This window comes from Bombina bombina, chromosome 1 (genome assembly GCF_027579735.1).
Source record: "Bombina bombina isolate aBomBom1 chromosome 1, aBomBom1.pri, whole genome shotgun sequence".
NCBI classification, from domain to species: domain Eukaryota; kingdom Metazoa; phylum Chordata; class Amphibia; order Anura; family Bombinatoridae; genus Bombina; species Bombina bombina.
In genome coordinates this window covers 635336992-635355587 of record NC_069499.1, presented here as the reverse complement: position 1 = coordinate 635355587, position 18596 = coordinate 635336992, and the positions used below count along the sequence as shown (strand labels likewise).

At 40.7% G+C, this 18596-nt stretch overlaps 1 protein-coding gene across 2 annotated transcripts in view; it reads right to left on the bottom strand.

The window, feature by feature from the left end:
- Positions 1-14337: 14337 nt before the first annotated feature.
- Positions 14338-18596, bottom strand: part of LOC128639132 (START domain-containing protein 10) — a 47416-nt gene continuing 43157 nt past the window's right edge. For both annotated transcript variants that reach the window (XM_053691316.1, XM_053691307.1), the window contains exons 4-6: positions 15283-15400; positions 15111-15163; positions 14338-14902 (exon numbers count right to left, since the gene is read on the bottom strand). In XM_053691316.1, the coding sequence (XP_053547291.1) occupies positions 14693-14902; positions 15111-15163; positions 15283-15400 (381 nt within the window). In that variant the 3' untranslated portion in view covers positions 14338-14692. The remainder of the gene's footprint in view (positions 14903-15110; positions 15164-15282; positions 15401-18596) is intronic.

The window sequence follows — 18596 nt, the reverse complement described above, 5'->3', positions numbered from 1 at the left end:
TTCCCTATTCCCCTTGTACTCCTCATCAGTCAAAATGAAGACCCATAAGAGACCCTAGCTTGAAACTAAGCGGTAACATTTTGTAAGTGCATTCATCATGATTGAAGGGGAAGTTTGATACTTAAATTTTGAACAACTACAGTCCTAAGGGTCCAAAAGTGGCCCCTTTAAACCCATATATTATTTTCCGCTACAAGTCCCCATTTATATTTCTTTCTATGATTTCAGCAGTCCAAGGGAGGCTGCTAGAGTTTGGTTGGGGAAAAACGTGTTATATTACATTTATTTGTTTATTTATTTTTATTGTTAAATACCCACCTCACGCAGATACTTAGTATCTAATTCTATTGTTCTTACACGGTAGAACATCACCCACAACACGCACACACATTTTGAATCACTTGTAATATATTACTCCGTTTCAGTTGTGCACATATTAAGTTTCACAATAAGAAGTCACTTTTACATATTGTTCGCTATCCCAGCCCCCTTCCTCTCTTTTCTGTGTTTTGTTGATTAGCTTGGAGGCCTAATCACTATTTTTGGGATTAGCTGAAAAGAGACCCGAGTGTAGCATCATTAAATAAACACCATTTTCACTAGAGTTTGGTTGGGGAAAAACGTGTTATATTACATATATTTATATGGGGGAGCTCCTTTATACCAATAAAAAAAAAAAAGAAAACCGGGGCTAAGTTACGTAGCTTTTGCCTTCTATATATGTAGTCAAAGTTTGTGACCTCGCCACCTAAGATTGTTATCATTGTGATGTACTAACTCATGTTTACATGGCGGCTTGTTACTACGTATTTATTATTTAGCATGACTATGTTAGTAGCAAATGATGCTTACAACTGTATTGTCTTTATGCCTCCAAAAATAAAAATAAAAAGAATATACTGATATAACTGCAGGCCCTAAACTAGACCCAAAATAACTCCAAACCCTAATTATTATGCTCCAGTCTATGCAGCTAAATTACTGTCACCTCATTTCCTTGCAAGAGCAAGATTCCATTGACAATTTAGAAGACAGTACTTTAAAATGCTCTTTCCATAAAGTGGTAAGAAAGAAAACACTCCAACACATAAGTACACACACATATATACTGTATATATAATCAGTATAATTTACTGTTGTCAGATTTCTACATCTTTTTATTTATTTATTTATAAAATATTTTACCAGGAAAGATACATTGAGATTTCTCTCGTTTTCAAGTATGTTTAGTAAACCGCAATGAGAAATGTGGTTATTTTTAGATAGTGCTGTAGTGTTGCCTTGAGGATGTACATTTTAACACATACACATACACATACATACACATAGTAAAAAAAAAAATTTCCAAACTTGCTTGGTATCAGAAAAGGTTTGTATTTTGGAATATTTGCATTTGTAAAATGAGACAGTCTGGAGAGGGGATGGAACCAAATGTAAACAACAATATGTCATTTAGGCAATATTTACATGTCATAATACAACTTATACATGTACACTAAAAGGTAGCTTTATATTACTTTTAATACTTTTGTATACATTGTACAGAACTTTTGTATACAAAGTACAGAATTATTCCAAACAATTACCCTTTTCCCTACCAGAAAGTCATAGAAAGTTAGTTTTTCATGTTCTTAAATGTAACTGCTAGCCCGAATATATTTAAAAAACTATTACTTTTGGAATTTAAGTACTGTGCTATATTTATGATGGTACTATGCATACAAAAGCATTAAAAGGATATAAATCTACCTTTATTGCCTAAATTAAGATTTTGGGGCCAATTTACTAAAGTGCGGACGGACATGATACAATGTAGCATATCATGTCCGCCGCACATCGATGAATGCCGACAGCATACACTGTCTGCATTTATCATTACACAAAGAGTTCTTGTGAACTGTTTGTGCAATGCCGCCCCCTGCGGATTCGCAGCTAATCGGCCGCTAGCAGGGGTGTCAATCAGCCCGATCGTATGAGATCGGGCGGATTGAAGACCGCAGCCTCAGAGGCAGTGGACAAGTTATAAAGAAGCGGTCTTTAGACCGCTGCTTCATAACTACTGTTTCTGGCGAGCCTGAAGGCTCAGGCAGAAACAGGGGCATCAAGCTCTATTCAGAGCTTGATAATTCGGCCCCATTGTCTTGGTCTTAACCCCTCTCCTATTCTATATGTTAAAATATTCCAAAATCTAAACCTTTTCTGGACCCAAGCAGCTTGGAGGTTAAAGTGTTTTGTACCTGTATAGACTCTTATTTGCATTTTAGAGCACAAAAACCAAAGACTAGCAGGCAGAGAAAAAAACCTAAATTTATGCTTACCTGAAAAAATTATTTATTTCCGGATATGGCGAGTCCACAACGTCATCAATTACTGTTCGGAATATCACTCCTGGCCAGCAGGAGGAGGCAAAGAGCACCACAGTTAAACTGTTAAGTATCACTTCCCTTCCCTTCCCACAAACAAACCAAGGCAAAAAAATCAAATTGATAAAATTTGAAAAAAAGTATGCAAAGAAGACCAAGTTACAGCCTTGCAAAACCGATCAACAGAAGCTTCATCTGTGAAAGCCCAAGAAGAAGAGACAGCCCTCGTGTAATGAGCCATAACTCTCTTAGGAGACTGCAGCCCCACAGTCTGAAAAGCAAACAAATTAAAACTTCTCAACCAGAGAAAATAGAAGTAGAAGTAGCTTTCTGTTACAGAGAAAACAAACAAAAACAGAAGAAAAAATATTTAGCACTCACAACATCCAAATTGTGCACGTTCCTCAAGAGATAAGAATGAGGACACAGAGAGGAAACAACAAATTCCCAAACAATATTTCCACTTCGGATAAATAACCGCCTTATCCAAAATAAGATAAAGCAAATCACACTGCAAATCTGAGAAAACCTAAACTCTCCAAGCAAAAAAACTTCCAGGATAAATATTTAAAATCTATGGAATTCTATGGCTTAAACTGAGCCTGCTGCAACACCTTAAAACAAAGGTTAAAACTCCAAGAGGAGCAACAGACTTCGACACAGGCCTGATACTAACCAGGCTCTGACGAAAAGATTACACGTCTGGCACATCCGCCAGACACTTGTGTAAAAAAAGGATAACGCAGAAATCTGTCCCTTCAGAGAACTGACTGACAAACCGTCTTTCAGAACTTCCCGGAGAAAGGGCAAAAACTCTAGGAATCCTGACCCTACTTCCAAGAGTAGTCCTGGGATTCACACTAATCAGTTACCAGTAACAGGCTTGTGAGCCTGAATCATGGTCTCAATAACCGATTCAGAAAAACAACGCTTAGACAGAAGTAAGCATTCAATCTCCAAGCAGAAAGCTTTAGAGAAAATGAAAGTTTGATGAAAGAATGGACCCTGAATTAGAAAAAAGTCCTTCCTCAGGAACTACCACCAAGGTGGAAGAAATACATCTCCGCTAGGTCTGTATACCAGATCCTGCGAGACTATGCAGGAACTATTAAAATACTGATGCTCACTCCCATTTGATACGACCAATGACTTGTGGAAGAAGAGCAAACTGAGGAACAGGGATGTCAGTCTGAAATCCCATGGAACCCGCCAGGGTATTTAACAAAGCAGAATGCTGATCTCTTGACATTTAACATAACTTGGAAGCTTGGCATACTGCCATTGCCAACTCCAGCACCCACCATTTGAGGGTTAACATGGAGAATACCTCCGGGAGAAGTGCCCACTCCCTGAGATGAAAAATCTGACTGCTCAAGAAGTCCACTCCCGGTATTCACTCCTGAAATGTAAATAGTGGATAAACGATGAATGTGAGCGTCAGCCCACCGAACAATCCACATCAATCATGGCGAAGAGACTCCAGGTTCCTCCAAGGTGGTTAATGTAAACCACTGAGATTAAATTGTTCAACTAGAACCTGAAAAACCGGTTAAGACAACTGAAGCCAAGCCATCAGAGCATTGTAGATCACTCTGAACTCCAAGATGGTTATGGAGAGAGCAGACTTCTAACAAGTCCATAGTCACCAACCCAACAGGCTAGCAACCATGGTCACTATTACTCAGGAGCATGTGCCAAGAGACAGATGCTCCTGAGAAAACCAAAAGATTCTGGAGAATGCAGGCAATGATCCCTCTACCTCTCGCAAGCTAAGTGAGCGCTCTACCAATAATTCCCATCTCTGATCCACAGGGAAGAATCTCAACGACAGATCTAAATCTATCCTCCGACACAGAACCACAAGAGCCCTGGTCCACTATTTGAACACGCATAACAGCAGACTCTCAGATGGAATCGAGCAAAGGGATGATGTCCAATGAAGCAACCATCAGACCAATTATCTCCATACATTGAGCCACTGAAGGGCCAAACAGTAGAGTGCCGAAAGAGGCAAGAATCCTCTATTTTCTGACCTCTGTCAAAAATATTTTCAGAGATAGGGAAACTAATATGTTCCCTAAGAAACTACCCCTGTAGCTGGAACAAGTGAACTCATTTTCAGATTCACTTCCATCCGTGGGAATGAAGAAAGACAACAAGATCTTTGTATTCTGGAAATTGTGAGAAAAACAAGAGGGCGACCCCTAGTGCAAATCAATTGAGGACATGAAATGGATATCTGCTTATGCTGACAAAGGGATACTCACAGATGGTATTGCACACTGTAGTGCAAATGGAGTGTACTAGGTATATTGTGGTGACCTAGTGCACATAAAGACCCAAGCAGTGCTGCTGCAGTTGAAGATCAGCTTCGGATGCAAATTTTGAACGTCAGGATAATAGAAGAAGACTCCAGTATCGATGTGTGTAAAAAAATATTTGATAAAAAGATACACAGATATACCAATACATCTGTTGTACAATGCTACGCGTTTCTAAGCGCTCACCGCGCTTTTTCCTCAGGCAAATGATCTTTTGCCTGAGGAAAAAGCGCGGTGAGCGCTTAGAAACGCGTAGCATTGTACAACAGATGTATTGGTATATCTGTGTATCTTTATCTATTTTATTAAATATTTTTTTACACACATCGATACTGGAGTCTTCTTCTATTATCCTGACGTTCAAAATTTGCATCCGAAGCTGATCTTCAACTGCAGCAGCACTGCTTGGGTCTTTATGTGCACTAGGTCACCACAATATACCTAGTACGCTCCATTTGCACTACAGTGTGCAATACCATCTGTGAGTATCCCTTTGTCAGCATAAGCAGATATCCATTTCATGTCCTCAATTGATTTGCACTAGGGGTCGCCCTCTTGTTTTTCTCACAATTTCCAGATCACAGACACATTTTCTGTTTTGGGAGGAGCAGCCATAGTCCGGTGCACAGTCTGCTGGGACACTGTGAAGTTCCCAGACCGTTCTCCTAGGCATTATCTCTGCCTTTTTACATTGTGAGTATGTTTGCACTCTATTTATTTCACTCATGAAAAATTGGCTACACTAGGAGGCGCCCTTCTTTTCTGTTTTGAAGATCTTTGTATGAGAGTTTGCTTGTTGAAAAGATGGTGCCTGAACCATTATGACATCCAGGAAGGGCACCACAGCAATTCCCTGAAACCTGATCACTGCCAATATAGCCCCCTCTGAGAGCCATGGCAAGGCCAAAGGGAAGAGCCACAAACTGAAAGTGTTTGACAGAAAGGCAAAACTCAGAATCTTGAAAATACACGCCCTCCAGGTCTATGGTCACCATGAACTGACCTTCCTAGACCAAAGGAAGAATGGAACAACTTGGTGAGACACTTTAGTTCTACCATAGGATGAAAAATTCCCTCTTTCGGGAACCACAAAGAGGAAAGAATAAAATCCTAGAAACTGTTCCCTTAAAGGAACTGGAACTATCACTCACAGGGAAGAGAAGTTCCAAACGCACTAAAAAAATGCCTCACTGTTATCTGGCCTGCAGATAAAATTGAGAGATGGAACCTGCCTCAGGGAGGGAAGGAATGACTACTATGTAGTAACCCTGAGATACTAAGTCCACAGCCTGGGACATCTTGTATCCATGTTTGAAGACAGAGAGATTCAACCCCCCACTTGGACCGATGCCAGATTGGGGGCAAAACTCATTTAGGTCTATTCATCATGTCTTAAAGACCCTTTTCCACCCGTAATATTAGAACCATTACTGTCAGATCAGGACCAAACAAGGTCTTACCCTTGTATGAAAGCACCAGAAACTTGGACTCAGAGGAAAAATCTACTGTCCACAACGCCCCGCACATCCACAGAGGAATCCTAGTACTTCTAAATGTTACTAGATTCTTTAGGGTTGACAACGACATACGTATCGGAGTCGCTCCAAAGTAGCCAAAACCTCCTCTAACCATACACAAAGGTGTTCAAGCATCAGATAAAGGAATTATACTGTCCGAATCTGAGATTTAACCCTCAGAGGCTACCGACGTATCCTTCTCATCAGACCTATGAGGAAGGCAACCAGTGTAGCAGGAGGTAGTACAGAAATCTTACTATCGGAATCTCTAATTTTCCTCTTGCGATTTCCCTTAAGTATAGGAAAAGCAGATAATGCCACAGATACCGCAGAAGACACCTGGGCAGTAATTTCTGCAGACAAATAACTCCTCCAGGAGATTGAGAGGAACCACAGGGCACTGCATGTGACGCCATTGAGGCTTGGGATGTCTAAGGAGGAAGCTGTGGCATTGCCTGAACAGCATCCACCTAAGAGACATAGGGTTCAGCGGGCAAGAAACCTATCTCTTAGATGAAAAAGTTGTAGCTAAGCAAGCAGCACAGAATTGCATATAAACAACAATTTGTGCCATAAATAAACACATAAGTTCTTAATGCAGCATGAAATAAGAAATAAAGCACCTTTATTTTAACATTGAAATATGTAACATTATTTTAATATTGAAAAATCTAACATGATATAAATAATATCTAAATATGTTAATATGAGATGTATTTGTACTTTAAAAACTCTGATATGGCTTTTGGAGAAAACTGACAATTAATCGAAAACTCTTCAGCCTAACTAAAGAAATTAAATTGAAAATATCCTTGCATTTTAACTACTGGCACTTTAAAAATGCATAAGGATCCTGTTGATGGGAGCTGAAATAAAACATTAGAGGGACGCCACTCTGCTAGTCTACAACTACACACTCCAGTGCAACTACTGCAGCCAGTTAGACCGGTATATTAACACTAGACAAGGGGGAGGCGATCTCGTCTCCATCATGTCTTCCTGCCTCATTGGCTTCCTCAAGGAACCCCACTATGAGAGAGAAACATCTGTCCTCAGTACAAGACGGATTCTCTAGGCAAAGGAAATATGTAGTTCCTAGCAATTACCATAATCACATAATTATTATCTTATTATTATAATTGCTGTAATTATTAGCTTACTTAGCTGAACCCCCACGAATAAAAGGTTATACTTCAAGGCAAAAATCCCTGGTCTCCAGTCACACTTTTAAGTACATGCTCTCTGCCTGTCAGTATCCGAGTAAAGGATAAATGTGTCCCATATAATTCTGCAGCTCACCTTATGAAGTGCACAGTCTCCCATACCCAGAAGACAAAAGGCACTTACCTGCAGTCTGGCCGTCCGGCAGGAGGACAGCTAACAAGGTATGAGAGGACAAATATTCTTTACAGAGACCTGTAGAAAGAGAAAGAACAGAGTAAACCTACTCTGGCTTTTTATACCATGGCCAGAAAATATGTTAGGAAAATGCAGCAAGGCCCACCTTACAAGTTCCTAACTGCTTTAAAGCCACCACTACCCTACTGAAGAGATTAACGTGGAGTACAGCTAGACCCAAAATTCTTGCTTGTAGCAAAAGAAAAGAAAATTTATGCTTACCTGATAAATGTATTTCTTTTTTGACACAATGAGTCCACGGATCATCTTAATTACTATTGGGAATACCACTCCTGCCCTGCAGGAGGTGGCAAAGAGCACCACAGCAAAGCTGTTAAATATCACCTCCCTTCCCTCCCAACCCAGTCATTCGACCAAAGTAAAGGAGAGAAAGGAAGTAACAAGGTGCTGAGGTGTCTGAAGTTTATAATAATCAACAACCTGTCTATCAAAAACATCAGGTAAGCATAAATTTTCTTTTCTTTTTAATGACACGATGAGTCCACGGATCATCTTATTTACTATTGGGAATCAATACCCAAGCTAGAGTACACAGATGATACGGGAGGGACAAGACAGGGAACCTAAACAGAAGGCACCACTGCTTGAAGAACCTTTCTCCCAAAAGCGGCCTCAGCCGAAGCAAAAGTTTCAAACTTGTAGAACTTTGAAATAGTGTGAAGAGAGGACCAAGTTGCAGCCTTGCAAATCTGTTCCACAGAAGCTTCATTTTTGAAGGCCCATGAGGAAGCAACAGCCCTCGTGGAATGAGCCGTAACTCTCTCTGGAGGTTGCTATCCAGCAGTCTCATATGCAAAACTTATAATACTGTTCAGCCAAAAAGAAAGAGAAGTAGCCATAGCTTTCTGTCCCTTACGTTCTCCTGAGAAAACCACAAACAAAGCAGAAGACTGACGAAAATCCTTAGTCGCCTGCAGGTAAAATCTTAAGGCACGAACCACGTCCAAATTGTGAAGAAGCCGTTCCTTCTGAGGAGTAGGATTAGGACACAAGGAAGGAACAAAAATCTCCTGAAACAACTTTAGGAAGAAATCCTAATTTAGTACGTAAAACTACCTTATCTGAATGAAAAATAAGGTAAGGGGACTCGTACTGCAATGCTGAGAGCTCTGACACTCTGCGAGCAGAAGAAATAGCAAAAAGAAATAAAACTTTCCCAGATAACTTAATATCTAAGGAATGCATAGGCTCAAACGGAGCCCCTTGAAGAACTTTGAGAACCAATTGGAGGAGTAACTGGCTTGAACACAGGTCTGATCCTGATCAAAGCTTGACAAAAGGATTGCACATCTGGAACATCTGCCAGATGTTTGTGTAACAAAATAGATAAGGCAGAAGTTTGACCCTTTAGGGAACTTGTTGATAATCCTGTCTCCAAACTCTCTTGGAGAAAAGACAGAATTCTAGGAATCCTAACTCCACTCCAAGAGTAGCCCTTGGATTCACACCAATATATTACGCCATATCTTATGGTAAATCTTTCTAGTTACAGGTTTATGAGCCTGAATCATGGACTCTATGACCGATTCTGAAAAGCCCCGCCTGGATAAAATTAAGCGTTCAATCTCCAAGCAGTTAGCTTCAGAGAATCTAGATTTGAGTAAAGGAAGGGCCCTTGAAGTAGAAGGTCATTCCTCAACGGAAGTCTCCAAGGTGGCAGAGACGACATGTCCACCAGATCCAAGCCAAGCAGGTGCAATGAGGATCACCAAGGCCCTCTCCTGCTTGATTTGAGCAATGACCCGAGGAAGAAGAGCAGAGGAAATAGGTATGCTAGACTGAAGGTCCAAGGTGCCGCCAGGGCATCTATCAGTACCGCCTGAGGGTCCCTGGACCTCGACCCGTACCTCAGAAGCTTGGCATTCTGCCGAGATGCCATGAGATCCAACTCCGGCTGACCCCATTTGAGGATCCGGCAGGAAAACACTTCCGGATGGAGTTCCTACTCCCCCGGATGAAAGGTCTGCCTGCTCAGAAAGTTCCGCTTCCCAGTTGTCCACTCCTGGGATGTGGATCGCCGACAGACAGTATGAGTGGGTTTCCGCCCACTGAATTATTTTGGTTACCTCTGTCACCGCTAAGGAACTCCTCGTTCCTCCCTGATGATTGATGTAAGCCACTGAAGTTATGTTGTCCGATTGGAACCTGATAAACTGGACCGAGGCTAACTGGGGTCAGGCCAGAAGAGCATTGATGATTGCTCTCAGCTACAGAATGTTTATAGGAAGAACAGACTCTAAATGAGTCCAAACTCCCTGAGCCTTTAGAGATCCCCAGACTGCTCCCCATCCTAGAAGGCTGGCGTCTGTTGTCACAATCATCCAAGATGGTCTGCGAAAACAGGTTCCCTGGGAGAGATGATCTAGAGACAACCACCATTGAAGAGACTTCCTTGTCTCCTGCTCCAGTATTATTTGAGGAGACAAGTCCGCATAATCTCCATTCCATTGCTTGAGCATGTTTAACTGCAGAGGTCTGAGGTGAAACCGAGCAAACGGGATGATGTTCATTGCTGCTACCATCAGCCCGATTACCTCCATGCACTGAGCCACTGATGGCCGAGGAGTGGACTGCAGAACTAGACAAGTATCGAAAATCTTTGATTTCCTGACTTCTGTCAGAAAAATCTTCATTGATTGGGAATCTATTATTGTTCCTAAGAAAGATACCCTTGTGTTTGGAACTAAGCAGCTCCTTTTCAAATTTACCTTCCAACCGTGAGATCGCAGGAAGGATAACAAGATTTCCGTGTGGAATCTTGCTTGTTGAAAGGATGGCACCTGGACCAGGATGTCGTCCAGATAGGGCGCCACTGCAATGCCTCGTAAAAGAAGCACCGCCAACAGCGATCCCAGAGCCTTTGAGAAAATTCTGGGAGCTGTAGCAAGACCGAAGGGAAGAGCCACAAATTGGAAGTGTTTGACTAGAAAGGCAAACCTTGTTAAACTTGTGATGATCCTTGTGAATAGGAATATGTAGGTACGCGTCCTTTAATTCCACTGTTGTCATGAACTGACCCTTTTGGGCCCAAGGAAGAATGGAACAAATAGTTTCCACCTTGATTAGAATATTAGTCTGACAGTTCCCTCTTGGGAACCACGAACAGAACGGAATAGAAACCCAGTCCTCGTTCCTGCTTTGGAACAGAAACTATCACTTCCAGGTCGGAGAAGTTCCATACAAGTGTAAGAACGTCTCTCTTTCTGTCTGGACTGCAGAAGGTCTTGAAGGCAGAACCTGCCCCTGGGAGGAAAAATCTTAAACTCCAGTTTGTATCTCGAAACCAAGTTTGAACAAAGAAGGAAAGCCTGCCCCCCAAAAGATCCGGTCCCGGATCGGAGGCAGGCTCTTCTTGCTGCCTTTGATTCAACAGCAGGCTTTTTGAATTGCATTCCCCTATTCCAAGACTGATTGGGTCTCCAGGAAGGCTTGGACTGCTCCCGCTTGGAAGAGGGAGTGAAAGGATTTTCCTTGAAAACTCGAAAGGAAATAAAATGACTCTGATGCCTCCTTTATTTCTCTTATCCTGAAGGAGGGAATAACCCTTACCTCCCGTAATATCAGAGTTATCTTCATCAAACCAGGTCCAAAAAAGGTCTTTCCCTTGTAAGGAATCACCAAAAGTTTAGACTTGGATGTGACATCCGCAGACCAGGATCTTAACCATAACGCTCTGCGGGCCATTATAGGAAGCCTGAAATCTTAACTCCCCCTGAAGGCAAGCATCTGTAGAAAAGAAGTGGGATAACTTCAAGGCCCTTATCCAGTGCTGGATTTTTTCGAGGGGAGTGTCTGTCCGATAGAAATAGACAACACATTAATCCATTATGCTGCCACACTAGTGATGTTAACACTGCAGGTAGTCAATGTAAACCCTGGTGTACATACATTCTTTTACCTCCTAGGGAACCGTCCACCAAGACTCCTCAATAGAGTCTGACATAGAAAGCATCCATTAAAGTTAGGAGATGGAGAAAAAGGGGTACCCGGTCTCTCTGTAGCCCTTTGTTTAGTTTTACTGTACTGATTAGGGTTGACTACGCCAGTTATGTCGGAGTCGTTCAGGATAGATAGAACCTCCTTAGGTAGCAAAACGGAGGTAATCAAGAAACAACTTCAGTATCAGACAAAAGTATTACCCAGACGGAGTCTGAGATTTTCCCCTTATATGCTACCGAAGTATCTTCCTCTTTCAGGCTTCAGGGAAGAAACAGTCGGAATAGTTACTACTGTATCTGATTAAATACATTTCATCAAGCGTTTTCCCTGCAGCATGGGAAAAGCAGACAATGCAACAGATATCGTCAACGACATTAGAGAAGCGATGTCTTGCGAAGTAACTCCAGATGGAGTTTGCGTGGAAGCGCAGGGCACTGCATGTGTGGGCTATAAAAAAAAATGTATGGACACTTGAGGAGAAACATAAGGAACAGAGAAAGGGATTGGTGGTTTGTTTCAAACACATAAGGAGACACTTTGTAGGGTCTCTTGGACCAATCTGACTCACATATGGATGATTAATCAAATAAAAGTCTTAACTTTTTTTAAAAATTAACACATAAAAACCGTTACTGTCTCTTTAAATTTTAAAGTGTAACTTTTTTATTTATGTGGGCAGAAATGGCTGAATAGGTACATGAGGTACATGAGTACTGCAAACCCCCTCTACACCTCAGCTTAACCCAGCTGAGGTGCCTGTCAGCCCTTCTGCTCAAATTCCTGACTCAGCTGTAGCGCTGTCTCCTAAGCACAAACACTCTGACTAAAAATGCTCCGTTCCTTACGATAACCGGAAGTGCTAGGAAAGCGGTGCGCAACTAAATTGGCGCCACACAAGCTCCGCCCATCGTGGGCGTTTCAATAGCCATCTCCCGGTCGCCATCTTACTAAGTTAAACCACCGGATGCAAAATAACAGACTGATCAGCTTCAGTTTAGGCAGCTGCTTAGTCCATTTGTTATAATTTAGGTGTGAAACACCCTCACACTGAGCTTGCTCTCATTGTAGTCATGTCAATATGTAATCTCCCGGTCGGCTATTATTAGTTATGAAACTGCCGGGAGATGAGTCACATGTCACATTCAGCCCCAGTGCCTGCATCCAAGCTGCCATAGTGTCCCCTAATACACTAGGAGAATCTCTCTCTGGAACCCTTAACAAAGAGCCCAATTTCAATGAGGTCTGTATAAAAAATAAAGTGCCCAAACTTTTTCTGAGTTTTCTTTCTAACCCCAGAAATAAAGTCAGCACTTACCTCATCTTCTGCCTGACAGCAAAGGCAGTTCCCAGGTTTGAGAGATCCTCTCTCTCATATGGACCTATAAATAAACGAAAGTCCTGAATAATATCCCTCAGGTTTTCAGGGTAAGGGCAGCATCAGAATATGGGAGGCACAGTGAGAATTATGTCCCACAAGTTCTCATTGCTCTAAAGCCACCACTGCTCTACTGAAGAGACTGATATGGACTACGGCTACACCCTAGGACAAAGCAGCACGATCTTGCACTACTTTAAAAAATAATAAACTCTTGATTGAAGTATCTTTTCTAACACCTAATTTACCACCTCCTTGCACTTAACGTAGGCTGGGAGGGAAGGGAGGTGATATTTAACAGCTTTGCTGTGGTGCTCTTTGCCACCTCCTGCAGGGCAGGAGTGGTATTCTCAATAGTAATTAAGATGATCTGTGGACTCGTGTCATTAAAAAGAAATCCAATTTTCTTCAGATATCAAAACTTCACCTCCTCCATTGACAGAGGCAAAGAGAATGACTGGGGTTTGTGGGAAGGGAAGTGATACTTAACAGTTTAACTGTGGTGCTCTTTGCCTCCTCCTGCTGGCCAGGAGTGATATTCCCAACAGTAATTGATGACGTCGTGGACTCACCATATCTTAGGATAGAAATAATAATTTTTGATAAACATTTTTTAAAAAGCAATTTAATTAAAAAGTTTGGAATTCTGAATTTGGGGACATCTAAACACAATACAGTTCCAACAGCATCACAACTACTTACCAGCTCATAGCTAAAACTTGTCACTGGAGTTCTTGACCATATCTTCTTAGTGCTTATCTATTAATTTTTCCTCTCTCTTCATTTGAAAAGTGCATATTGTATTGTTATTAACTATTAAGCTTATCAAGTCACATTTGTATTAAAAACACCAATTATGTGAAATACAAAGCAAATTTAATATAAAAAAATAATTTTAAAAAATGCACTGTATAGATCGATGTGACTCTATAACTAATGCTGTATGTATATTGCTTGCGTGCATCTAGATTTCTTTTACATTTAGATTCTAAGTAAAAGCACATATAGAGGTACTGACAGATGCAGGTACTGTAGTATCATTGTCTTTGGTTAAACAAACCTTTGTTTAAAGGAATATTCCAGTCAAAATTAAACTTTCATGATTCAGATAGAGCAGGGAATTTTAAGCAACTTTCTAGTTTATTCCTATTATCATTTTTTCTTTGTTCTCTTGTTCTCTTTATTTGAATGTAAGCTTAGGAGCTGGCCCATTTTTGGTTCAGCATCTGGGTAGCGCTTGCTGATTGGTGGCTACATTTAGATACCAATCAGAAAGTGCAACCCAGGTTCTGAACCAAAAATGGGCTCGCTACTATGCTTACATTCTTGCCTTTTCAAATAAAGATAACAAGAGAACGAAGAAAAAATGATAATAGGAGTAAATTAGAAAGTTGCTTAAAATTTGCCAGCTCTATCTGAATCATGAAAGTTTAATTTTGACTAAACTATTCATTCAAGCACAGTTGAGATACAGAAGCAATATGTATATATGCAGTAAGCTGCTGGCAACATCTTAAGATTGGGTTCAAATAAAGTATGAAAACAAAAGCTACATAGGTAATGATCGATTAGGAACAAAAATATTTCTGGAGATCTAAAAAGTTTGACTAATTCTCAGTCTCATTATGTACTTGGATGTTTAACAGAGCCAGGTATAAAGGCATGGCCAAGTTACCATGTTAGGGGTTTAAATGTAACTTGTTAATAAATACTTTGTCATCGAATACCCCTTTCCATCAGTATTGCCCCTTTTGTGCTCTAATTGTCCTCATCACTGTCCTCTTTCACTTCAGATGCTTTACTTTCATCTACTTCCTCCAGGGACTCTGCTCTCTGCAAGGTAAGCTCACCCAGGTGCATTCGAGGCAAAGTGTTCTGCTCCATGTATAGCCATGGTTTATAGTCAGGTTGATTCTTAAGCTTCCAAGGTGGGTAACGTTGACAGGCCTTGTAGAGACTTCGCATCAGCTGAAAGAACACAGAAAAGTCTTAAAAGATATAAGTTAGTAGGAGAAGGATAAGAGGATGCTGTATGAGGAACACTAAGGGGGACAGTAATTGCATTGAGCCTGTGGTGTGGGAATATAAAAAAATATAAAGTGCAAGAGGACACTAGAAGGGTAAGTTGTGGAAATAGGATGTTGGGTACAAGGTATATAGTATTTTGTTGTTCTACCTTAGGAGCCAAATATTGTGCTGCTTTATTCACCATCCATTTTGGTAAAGAGCCTGAGGAGGAAAAATAAATATCTTATTACCGTGACAAAGAAATATCCTCATGTCTCCTCTCCAATTCCCCCTGACAATCTGTGTATTATTTTTGTTGTGCAATTTACTTTTCTTCTCACCTCTGGGATCCACCTTTGCTGTGTATGTGAGACTGCAGCTGTTCAATCCAGTGTGCTCAATAAGGTAGCCGGCTTGGAGAGATACTGCTCTGACCAGATCCTTTCTTGGGGGATACATCTGTAAAAGGTGAATATTTTTTTATGAAATATAAATATTTACAATATTTACAATGTATGAAATATACTCACAAGTGGAGTGGCACCTTGCATCAACAAGGTGCGTGCAGGCAGGCTGACATTCAGGACCAGCAGTCAGTACGCTGGAGGTCTCACCCGGGTGAGACCTCCAGCGTACTGACTGCTGGTCCTGAATGTCAGCCTGCCTGCACGCACCTTGTTGATGCAAGGTGCCACTCCACTTGTGAGTATATTTCATACACTTTATTTCACAGTTGATGTAAACTGACTCACACTATGTTGGCGCCCGTTGTTTTTTCATCCTCAGATTTTTTGATCCATTACACCGTGGACACAAGCGGAGCAAGCCATTTTGTCACGAACTGTATGCTGCCACTATATCCTTTATTTTGAAGCGGACTGTTTTTTGTTTGAACTCACTATACCCTTCTTTTAGGGATTGGACTTTTTAGCACATTGGACACTGGGAGATATACTTATATATATATATATATATATATTGTCAATTTGTATACACATTTTGTTTTATGTTTATGTTTTTTTAAGCAATATTTTATTTCGCTCTGATCACATTACAGTGGTTAAAACTACCACACACTGAAATAAGTTTCTAACTTGTTTTTTTCAACAAATTTCACACCTTTGTTTGCACAACATTCACTCTTGATTTAAGTAGATACATCATGATTTTTACACTTTCACTATTTCTTTCACAATAGCGCGTCCCCTCAGTTTTTTCTTTTAGAAATCACATTAACAATATTTACAATTGCAGTTAATTGTGGCATGGCACACAATATTTAGAATATTTACTAGTTGATATCGAAGTCAAATGAGACATCAGGAATCATTTATGTTAACTTGGTAATGAAATAGCCAATAAAAAAAAAAAAGTTAAAACACCATTTTTAACATTTGTTTGTAGTGGTGTTTTTATGGTAGCATACTACTTTAATTGTACATCTTTTTAAGCCTTTTAATGTCAAAATATTTAAATATATTTAATAGGCATGTGCATTTGGATCATTCGTGAGGATACAAATGCAGAAGGCTGTGGCTGCTTGCAGCATTTGGCTCTTTTCGGAGACAGATTTCTTCTTGTGAAAGTGCAACACACAGAGGGGCCGATTTAACAATGCCTGGCGGACATAATACGCTGAAGCGTATCATGTCCGACAGACATCGCTGAATGCAGACAGCACACGCTGTCGGCATTCAACATTGTACAAACAGTTCTAGTTCATGCTTGTGCAATGCCGCCCCCTGCAGATTCACGGCCAATCGGCCTCTAGCAGGTGGTGTTAATCAGCCCGATCATACACGATCAGGCGTATTGCTTTACACCGCCTCAGAGGCGGCGTATGAGTTAAGGAGCAGCGGTCTTAAGCCTGCTGCTTCGTAACTCCTGTTTCCGGCGAGCCTGAAGGATCGCGCGGAAAGAAGGGTAACAGGGGCCATTCGACCCCTAAGTGTGTTGCACTTTCACTAGAAGAGATCCGTCTCCGAACAGCGTCCGCCTTCTTCTGCATTTGGATCCTTACGAATGATCAGATTGCACATGCCTAATATTTAACTGCTCTTTCATATGCACAATACAAATGTTTATCCGCAAGGTCCCTTTAGAAGCTGTGGGAAACCATTAGGAAGTGTTTTAACCGCTTAGTGACCATACCATTTTTAAATTTCTTTCATGTAATTGGCAAGAGTCCATGAGCTAGTGACGTATGGGATATACATTCCTACCAGGAGGGGCAAAGTTTCCCAAACCTCAAAATGCCTATAAATACACCCCTCACCACACCCACAATTCAGTTTTACAAACTTTGCCTCCCATGGAGGTGGTGAAGTAAGTTTGTGATAGATTTCTACGTTGATATGCGCTTCGCAGCAGGCTGAAGCCCGGTTTGCCATTTTTAATTTTTCTTACCGTTTGGGACCAGGGCTATCTTTACATTTTACATTTCTGCAGTGTTTGTGTTTAGCTGTAATTTTCCTCATACTCATTTACTGTACCCACACATATTATATACAGTTTTTCTCGCTATTTAATGGACTTTCTAAAAATACTTTTATTTTTATCATATCTTATAATTTACTATAAAAATTTTGTTTATAAAATATGATGAAAAAATGGAAAAAAACACACTTTTGCTAACTTTGACCCCAAAAATCTGTTACACATCTACAACCACCAAAAAACACCCATGCTAAATAATTTCTAAATTTTGTCCTGCGTTTAGAAATACTCAATGTTTGCAAGTTCTTTGCAAGTTATAGGGCAATAAGTACAAGTAGCACTTTGCTATTTCCAAACCATTATTTTTTTAAATTAGCGATATTTACATTGGAACACTGATATCGATCAGGAATCCCTGAATAACCCTTTACATGTATATATTTTTTAAAAGAAGATAACCTAAGATATTAAACTTGGGGTATGTTGACTCTTTTCATGCAACCATTTTACCACCAATCTATGCCAAAATAGCAATTTAAGAATACATGTACTGAGAAAGTTAAGGGTTACTGCCAAATAATACCCCAATATGTGTTCAGCAACATCTCCTGAGTACAGCGATACCACCCATGTATAGGCGTGTCGGGTTCTCTGGGGGCTAAAAGGCCTTATTTTTAGGGGGCACATTCCAGTTTTCCAACTTGGAATTTTCACATCTGTCATCATGCACCCATGTCTTATTTGGGACATTTCAGAAGCCAGCCAATGCAATTTACCGCTTTCAAACCGTATATTTCCTTCCATAAGGCACGGAGAGTTCACAACTTCATTCCTTACTGTTGGGAAATACAACACCATACAACACCTGGCCACCAGGAGGAGGAAAAGACAACCCAGCCAAAGACTTAAATATACCTCCCATTTCCCCTATCCCCCAGTCATTCTTTGCCTTTCGTCAATATTGGAGGTGTCAGAGAAGTGTCAAAAGATTTGGATAGTCCTGTATGGGTATGTTACCTTTGAAAAAGGACTAGAGTTTTAAGTAATCATGTCAATCTCTCAGTGAGAGTATTGATGAAAGAGTCTGGAGATGCAGGGAAAGTTTTTTTCTGCGAACCCATTCAGACTCGTTAACAGTTCCTGAGCAATCAGCGTTGACGAGTTTCACTGCTTGCTGCTACACACTCAAGTCCATGTCAGAATCGCTGTTGCAAGACTG